The sequence below is a fragment of the Cibotium barometz genome, chromosome 11 (genome assembly GCF_041138505.1).
Source record: "Cibotium barometz isolate CiBa-2024 chromosome 11, ASM4113850v1, whole genome shotgun sequence".
In the NCBI taxonomy this organism is placed as follows: Eukaryota; Viridiplantae; Streptophyta; class Polypodiopsida; order Cyatheales; family Cibotiaceae; genus Cibotium; species Cibotium barometz.
Window position 1 is genome coordinate 41,256,601 of NC_141056.1, and position 9,429 is coordinate 41,266,029.

Below are 9,429 nucleotides of genomic sequence, written 5' to 3' on the forward strand. Positions count from 1 at the left end.
CTTTGTTCCAGAATTTGCTCCCACCGACAAGCTTTTCTTTTAAATGCCCTCTCCCTCTCTCATGAGAATTACCCCCGCCTAATCATCTTTTGATCTGCATTAACTCTATAACACAAGATTTCTTGTACCTTTTCGAGCTTGCAGTTTTGTTCAGGTAGTCCCTCCATGCCAATCATTACAGGCATTTTGATCTGCATTAACTCTATAACACAAGATTTCTTATACGTTTTCGAGCTTGCAGTTTTGTTCAACTAATCCCTCCATGCCAATTATTACAGGCATTTTAGCGCTAATGCTCTAGATTAGAGCTTAACCTCAATATACTTAGTTGTATTAGCATTTAAAAAGCGATCCCTTAATGGCCAAATGTTACTAGCTTGAAGTAAGCCCTAGATTTGAGCTTAGTTAAGGCTGCATTAAAAAAGCGAACCCTTAATGCCAAATGTGACTAGCTTGAAGAGGGTACGCCCTAGATTTGAGCTTAATTTTTCTTAGATTTGAGCTTAATTAAGGCTGCATAGTGTACTCATTTTTCCATAGTATCCAAGAAGGTAAGGTTTGCAGAGTACGCAGTACAACCTTGACTTTGATGGGGCAGTTGGTTACTATTGAAATGACAAGGAAGCTGATTTGAAAAGTGAAAAACTGATGGCATGCACATTGGTATCTTGTGTGTGTGTGTGTGTGTGTGTGAGAGAGAGTGAAAAATTAATGGCATGCACATTGGTATCTTGTGTGTACACTGTGTGTGTCTCAGTGTCACTATCCATGTGTGTGTGTGTGTGTGTGTGTGTGAGAGTGAAAAATTAATGGCATGCACATTGGTATCTTGTGTGTACACTGTGTGTGTCTCAGTGTCACTATCCATGTGTGTGTGTGTGTGTGTTTGTGTGCCCCTTCTTTCTCAATAATATAAAGGTTTCAAGCGTCCTTGTGAATTGAAACATATGTACCTTTTTCTGCAGAAAAGAAACTGTTTTGGCAGCCTGGCGGGTCCTTATCTCTTGTTGCTTTTTCAACACATTTTTTATTGAATTAAAAAAAGGACACTTCTTTTTTTGCAAAAATGAAAATCTGACCCCCCCATCACCTATGGCTGTACATGCCAAATTTGCACTTTATTTGTAAACTATGGCTGGCAAAGTGGGTAGGGGTGATTTACCTGCTTTTAACTTGTACTATCAGTATCCTTGTTTGTAGGACAAGCAAAGCTTTTACCGAGTCTTGTGCATCGTAGACTATAGTGATTCATGGCTTCTCTAGAAGAGACTGTGCATGCCATAACTTGCTTGTTCGTTGAGCGAATGGGGGGGCATGCATGATTGATCACATCTATCATGTATTCAAGTTGGTTACACATACCCTGCCCATGGAGCCCAGCATCAGGTATAGATGGGCAATGTTGCCCCATCCACGACATCGGCAGATAATGTTGTATAACCAGCCTTGGAACCCTTAACATGTTTCTGCTTGTCTAATGAGCAGGGGCCTGGAATATAGGCTTATTTGAACATCCATTCCATTTTTTTGGAGATGGCACACACGCATGTGCCTGCCACCATACGTGTTCGTGCATGCACGTGTGAGTGCCTACGTGCATGCATATATGGGTTCATGCATATGTAAAGGATCTAAGGTGGCTTTAGAAGGCTCAGGTCGCCCCCATACAGATGTGCAAAAACAATGGACCCCCCTTTGACATGAGTAGCTTGGGAAGTGGGGTCATCTAAAACCCACCTTTGGATTGCTTTGCAGCTTTGGATTGTCTAACTCTATCATGTGTATCATGTGTGTGATGTTGGTATTGTATATACCTCTACTATCATGTGTTAACATCTCCTCTGACCTTTGGTGCTTGCATTAATTTGCCATGTTGCCATCACGTTGCTGGCTTGGTGTTAGTATATGTATACGACAGGAATCAGAATCGTTGCTTACTTCGCTTGTTTGTATGCATTGCACAGATTGGTGTGAAAGTCTTTGCAAGTAATATAAATGCCTCTCTTGACTTGCCTGCCTATATGTTTCATATATTGTCTTGCTTGTTACAGAAGTGGGTGCAAGTGTATTCAGCAAGGCTTACCATGTCAATCATTCTAAACCCATCTCTTGTGATTTTTTGTTTCTGTTTTGCAGTGGACTTTCTAGCAAAGAACTTGCTCATCAAAGCAAGCTCTGGAAATGAGCCTGCAACAAATTTCAGCTCTCCCACCAAACAAGATAGTAGATGAGCGGAAGAAGGGTGACAACACCGGCTCCCGAAAGCGGCTGGAGCAGCTGACCGAAACTGCTGTGGAGAAGGCATTCAAGCTGCAAGCAGAGTCTGGAAGGCTAGTTGACATTGTTGATACACAGAGCTGTGGGGAGCCTGGAGGACTTGGGTGCTCAAACCCATTCTCCCCTCTATCTTTTAAGCTATTAAAAAACTCATCACTAACAACACCATTGCCATCTAGAAATTGGGCTCTTCCCAAGGAGTCAGAAGATCGCCACTGTGTAGCCGCCAAGATTTATGCACTTCTGGTCCGATGGAGGTCCGATTTCAGCTTTGAATGGAGGGCAAGAGTTGCCTCTGCAGTGCCTCTTTTGGAAGAAGCTTTGTATCAAGAAGCCAAAAGTAAAGAGGATTACATAAACCCGCTACTTCTAGACTCTCAGCTCAAGCATGTACTCATGCACTTTGAAGCTGGCAATGGGCTCTTCTTACTGCAAGGTACCAGCCCTCTTTACCCTATGACAGATTATCGCCCCCCTACTAAGGCAGGTTTGATCTCGAATGCAACCACTTCAATGGATCAAGATGCATTAGGTCAAGATGGGTCAGTAGCTGCAGAATCACATGAAATTGCTAACGATGAAGCATTGGAATGGGAAGGCACTAATCTGCCATTTACAGAAGACTCAGGTTCAGGGTCTTGTTGCAGGACGGTAGCCAACTGTGCTCTGTGGGATGCTGTAGCCTCAGGCCAAACCATTCCAATGGAGGTGGGCTTGCATAAGCATAGTGACTATGCCAACAAGAAGATTGTCAGTAGAGTTATCAACATGCTGTCTAAGAAGAGAAGGGATGACAACAGGCGGTTGCAACATGAGCTTAGAAGTGCTGGTCATGGTGCAGAGAACATTGCAAGGTCGTTTACAAAGGCAGAGATAAAAATTGCCAGCAGGAGTGATGTGAAAGTCGAAAGCGGGTCGTGTGAACCATTGCAAACAAAGCAGGGGAGTCCATGCAATGGGGGTCTAAGGACTAGGAAAAGGTCTGGGAAGACATTGGGTGATATGTTAAGGTTGAACTTGATTAATGGGCCAGCTATTGGGGGCTCCCTTGTGATTAGTGTAGAAGAAGCCCATCCTATATTACCTATGACGGAGTCGTCCCAGAGCATTGTATGCTTAGAATCAAACGAGATGGGTCCTTGCTGCGTTTTGAATTCTGAGTCCATGGAAGTGGAGATGCAATGCCCTTCGTCGTCTTTGTCTTTGGGATCGCAGGTGGCTCATAATACAGATGGCACTGTATCCTCAACAGAGGAAGTGCTACCAATCAGTGATGGAGCCAAGCGACCCACAATTCAAGGAGCACTGCGTGAGATCTTGGCATGCAGCTCATTACCCTCCTCATCCTCCCTATCATCATCATCATCAACAACACTGTCACTGTTGGCCTCCACATCATCAGCATCATCAACAACACTGTCGCTGTCGGCTTCCACATCATCATCAGCATCATCGCCACCGCCGCAACAACGACCACCCCTTTCATCATCATCACCATCACCAGGAGCGCCACTGCAACACCTATCACCACAAAGATCATTACCATCACCGTCATCACCGCCACAACATCTATTACCAGCATCATCACCGCTTCAAAAACTAGCACCCCCATCACCATCAACAACATCTTCCACACTGCTTCATCATCTATGGCCACCGTCATTGTCGTTACCTGAAGAAGACCAAGATCAGAAGCAACAACCTCTAATTAGCAAATACATGCTACAATTACAGACCCTGGTCAGCTGCCAAGCTGCAGAAGCTCAAGTAAAACCACCCACGACAGAAGCTGGATCTCAACAATCAGAGGCAGCAGAGACTTCATCATCATCAGCAGCAGCAGCACCAAGTGACGATGCCTCATCACAGCCAAGAGAGAGAGGGGCAAGAGTGCCTCTTAGCAGCTTTCTCGCACACAGAGATGACTACAATTTCAACAACATGGTGCCCGTATCCTGTTATGAACCAGGCCCATGGGACACATGGGAGGAGCCCACAGAGCAGCTGGATCCGCTGTGCTGTGTATGCATGGTGGGTTTGAAGGGGGCTGCCTTCATACCTTGTGGGCACACCTTCTGCCGCAAGTGTAGTAGGGAGCTATGGAAAGGGAGGGGGACTTGCCCTCTCTGCAACAGGTACATCAGAGAGATCCTTGACATTTATTAAACAAATTGATTGAGAGAGAGAGAGAGAGAGAGAGAGAGAGAGAGAGAGAGGAACCACATGCAAGTTTGCAACCATCTGATAATTCTAGGATTTGAACCCAAGTTTCATTGCTCTTTTTCCATCCCTTTATTGAAGCTTGTTTAATACTAAATTAACATTTTTAGTTGCTTTGGTATTGCCCACATGCCCATGTGCTCGCACGTGTAAGTACATGGGCATGTGTGCACACAATGTTTGCCCATGTGCTCGCACCTGTTGTAAGTATACGCCCATGTGTACATGCACGTGTGGCACACATGTACATCCACATCCACCCACCAAAGTCCCTTTACACACACAACATGATTGGAGATTAGCTTAGAAATCCTTTCCCTTAATTTACATGCATTACCTTTGTCAATTTAAGGTGTGCTTGGCACTAGTTGTACATGCCCTTACAAATGAAATTTGGTTTGTGAGTGAGTCTAATTGTCCATTTTTAGATGCTTGCAAACTCAATGTACTTCATGATACTTACAATATATCGTTCACAATAAGTACTTTTATTCATTTGTAGCTTCGATGTTTTGACTGTTTATATGTCAAGCATGAATAGTCAATGCTTTGAAATGATATTTCCTAAGTATTTATAAAACATGTTGGGCAAATGTCTCCAAATATATCACACTTGATTATAATAATATGGAAGAGGCATCATTAAATGTTGAAAGCTTGAGAGCCTTTAGCATTTCAGAGATTAGTTGAAATCAAAAGATTTACTAAACATGTGGCCATATTTGGCATGTTTGACATTACAAGAGGGATTCTTATGAGTTTTGCATGTGCTTGCACTCTTCCCCCTCTTTCTCGGGAATAGAGGTCCCTCTTTGAATTACATACGTAGGAATACTCTGCTCTCTCGTGATTCTCTCTCTCTCTGTCTCTCTCTCTCTCTCTCTACACACACATGGGGCTTCTCTATGAGGTCAACAATCACATCAATCAAACTAGTGATTCCATATTAAATACCAACGGGCTAGTGTTATTGATGTATGCATATTTGGGGCAACGCTAGTGTTATTGGTATTGTGGGTGATTCCATGTTATGCACTAGAGCTAGTTTATGTTTGTGCCTACTACCATATGATATCATGCTAGGATTAACTTTGAGCACTCTAATTGATTGTATGTAACTACTAGCATGGCTTGGCAATATCGAGTAATAGGTGATGAGCACTACAAATGGAGCCAACTAGGATGTCATATATGTGTACGGTTGTGCATAGGGCATATTTATCATTTGCATTATTATGCAGAGTTATTCATTTAGTTGGCCATGTGTGCCGACATTTTGTTATTATGTCCCCACCCAGTTTATATAGTTTGGGCATATTATACTTTGTGCACATGTGACTCGATTATTTATGGTTGCAACCTTAATTGCAAGACTTATGGTTAATTTTGTAAAAGACAAGCCCAATTTTGTAAGAAAAACTAATTATAGCTCCTTGGGCTATTTTGGAAGGAATATAAAAAATACCTTCATGTGGGAAGTGGAGCCCTCATTGGTGGGGGGAGGGGGGGGGATTGCACCCAATATTTTGTCTTGTGTTATTTTCTTCATGCTTTTATGTGTGTTTATATGCTTTTGCCATGGTTGATTTATTTGCACATGCTCTATTTTAGTTTTAAAGGTAACTGAATTGTGAGAGATTTGTACTTGAACAAAGATCTTGTCAGTGTTATCAGAGCCAAGGTTTAGAAAATTCAAAAGCTTGCAAACAGCAAGCTAAAGACCCTTGGACAAAGAAGGAAACAAAGGCAAGGATCTTTGGGGAAACTAGGTGCTTGAAACCTAATACAAAGGCTTGAACCCTCTCTCAAAACGATGCCTATAATTCCACATATTTGAAATTTGCTATAGGGCATCTCTTCAAGATCTGATTACACAAGGTGTTTAGCAATGTCCTAGGGGTCCCAAATATGCAAAAACATGACCACCTTGTGTGCAGAGTTCAAGCATCAAGCTCTTAAGCAAAAGGTGCCATGCCCGTGAGCTTCTCCCAACTTGCTTACGTTTTTCTTAATGTGATTTTGAAGATTAAGCTTGTCATTAGCCTTTGTACTTGTAAGGCTTTAAAAAACTTGTAGCCTTTACACATTGTTTTAGGGCCCAAAACTTGTGTCCTTTTCACAATTGGGGGGGGGACTAGAAGAGATTGTACTTACACACAATTTCTATGTAGTCCCTATGCCTGTAGCAAATAAGAGAAAACACTCCGAAAAGCTACCAAATCATATCGGCTTTCCAAGGTGGTTTGAGAAGGCTTATTTCTTACATTGTTGCAAGTACCTTGAAAAAATTTCTAGCTTTTCTACCAATTGTAGCATACTGCTTGGAGTTATCGACACCCATCTTACCTTGCGAACGAATTTCGAAGCTCGACTTTTTTGTGGGTCAAGGTGGGGCGACAACTCTTTCTTACATTATATTCGAACGAAAGATAAGCCATTTCTTTGCTTTATTTCTCTTTTCGTATAAATTTATCATTTATCATTTATTTTTCTCTTTCATGGGGGAAAATCCACAACTTTCATCTACAAGAGCAACTTAACACTTTGCACAATCAAATAACTAGTAAGAGGGACTTGCAGAGGGATCTAGAAGATAGATTATCCTAAAGAAAGAGGATTAGAGATCTAATATAGACTTATCAAATTTTGAAGACATTAAAATCCGTAGGATTGTTGAGGCCACTCTACATGCTCAGGATTCTAGGAAGGGTAGTAAGATTAACCGTAAAGCTTTTACTTTTCAAAAGTATAATGGCAAAAAAGATGCTCGCCTTGTACTTTTTTGGCTTATCTAGCTTTGACAATTAATATTTAGGGGAGAAATTCTCTAAACGGGGTGAAATTAAGTGCGCTACTAACCATCTAGTGGAGAGTGTTGCTTTACGATGCAATGCCACCAAGCATAGCTGTCACATATCCCAGAATTGGAAATCTAGTAGAGAGTGTGGCTTTATGGTGCAATGTCACCATGCAAAGCCATCACAAACCCCAAAATTGGAAATCTTTTAAGAAGTTGATCAAAAAGATTTTTTAACCACCATAATACAAGGCTAGGGCTAGGCAATAGTGGAACATCTTACACCAATTAGAGAAAGAGTCTAGGTCCACCTATGTTGATAGATTTTAGCAAAATCTTCTTTAATTTGCAAGCCATAGACAAGGTCCATGAGAAGGAGCAAAAGAGAAAATTTATAGTATAACTTAGACCCACCATTAGAGCTAGAGTAAATATATTTCATGCACAATCCCTTAGCTCTGCTATTTCCTTAACCATGAGTTGTGAGAGGAAAAATGGATTTTCAAAAGAGGCAAAGAATTCTGAACATCAAGTGAGAAATGTTGGATAAAATTGATGTATACATGGGAATGAGGGATAATATATGAAGCATAACCTTAGGGAAAATGTGTGCAAAGGTCAAAGGTGTAATCACCAAGCAATAAAGTATCAAAAGAATTCATCCAAGTAGGTAAAAGCCATTCATGTGAGAATCTAAAAGGTGAGAGATGATAGAAAAGACAATGTAACCTAGTTGATGAGATAGAATCAAGGAGAGAATTATGGAGAGGTGGCCATGATCTTTGAGGTGGATTCGCGACCTCATTATTGATGTAATCAAACTATGTATCTACACCTATTTAAGAGGCAACATCTAATGGAAGAAAAAGCTCAAGTTTTATATCATTATGCTGGTCTTCTGCTGTTGATTACTTTTCTTATGCTAATTATTCAATGGTGTACATGCTTATGTTTAATCCACTATGCTGATCCTAATCTACGATCCACCCTCAATTCTAACATGGTATAAGAGCCTTGTTACTCATTATGTCTTCCACCTACACTGCCGAGACTAGACCTGCACATCACTGTTGCATTCTCCTTCCGCTTGCTGGAGTCTCCCGCGATTTGCTCTATAGTGACTTCCTATTGATGACTATGTTAAGTTCTTATGCCTGCTTCTGCCAACCACAATCGTTGCCACTCTTCCCTGATGATCTCTTGTAATACGCTCTATCTGCATTTTCTACTACACAACACTTCATCAGCTACATCAACACTGTATTGCATAGTAATTTGCAAAGGTCGTGTGCCCCATTCATCTCAGCTAGAGCACTACAACTGCTGCAGTCTGTCTTTTCAATCCTACAATCGACTTCGCACGCCACCTTGTCATGTTAGCTTTGTGTGCTACTTTGTCTTTCGATTGGTGCTCTGCTTTAGTCGGCATCTAAGATCAAGTATATCAACATTAAGGGACAATACGAACGCGAAATCAATCAGACAACCTTCTGTTTTGACGGTCGACAACTTGCTGACAATGCGACGACCTGCTTGCTACTGCGGGCTGACATTTGACGACATATTGCTGACTGCTAAAAACCTACTACTACACCGACTTTCTTGGCCAAGTTTACCTTTTTTGGCCATTGTTTACTTTTTGGCGGGGTTTACTTTCTCTAAATTAGATGTCAGATTCAACTATTTGAGTTTGCTACCTGAGTCAGCTTGTCTAAGTCAACTTGCGTGAATCAGCTTGGAGTCAATTATCTGTATCACCTAGTTGAATCAGCTATCTAAATTAGCTAGCTAAATTAACTCTCAGAGTCAGCTATCTACATCAGCTGACTGAATCAGCTTTGTCGAATTTAGACTCTCGGAGTCAACTCTCTAAGTCAGCTCTCGGAGTCAGCTGTCTGAATCAGTTGTTTAGTCAGCTCCTAGACTCAGCTGTATGAGTCGGGTGTCTGAATCAGCTATTGAAATCAAATTTTGTTCCACATTTTCAGATTTTGTTACACATTTATTCTCATGCATATCTAACTCTCAGAGGGCTCATTACTTAAAACATTTAGGATTAATATTTACGTTAATCATTTATTTCTTGTAAAGGGACTAGACAATGCCTCTCTCTGAGGTAAGACCTTTGCTAATGG

General features: G+C 41.4%; 1 protein-coding gene across 3 annotated transcripts; it reads left to right on the plus strand.

Annotated features, from left to right (window-relative positions):
- The first annotated feature begins 1,252 nt into the window (after positions 1-1,252).
- LOC147634173 (uncharacterized) lies at positions 1,253-4,872 on the plus strand. 3 transcript variants are annotated; one of them, XM_086805320.1, is made up of 2 exons: positions 1,253-1,386; positions 2,137-4,872. In XM_086805320.1, exon 2 carries the CDS (start codon positions 2,182-2,184, stop codon positions 4,441-4,443), a length of 2,262 nt encoding a protein of 753 aa, XP_086661446.1. In that variant the 5' UTR covers positions 1,253-1,386; positions 2,137-2,181; the 3' UTR covers positions 4,444-4,872. The 3 variants fall into 3 exon arrangements, with proteins under 3 accessions (XP_086661446.1, XP_086661447.1, XP_086661445.1); XM_086805321.1 differs by lacking the exon at positions 1,253-1,386 and adding an exon at positions 1,457-1,582; XM_086805319.1 differs by lacking the exon at positions 1,253-1,386 and adding an exon at positions 1,661-1,986.
- Positions 4,873-9,429: the final 4,557 nt, after the last annotated feature.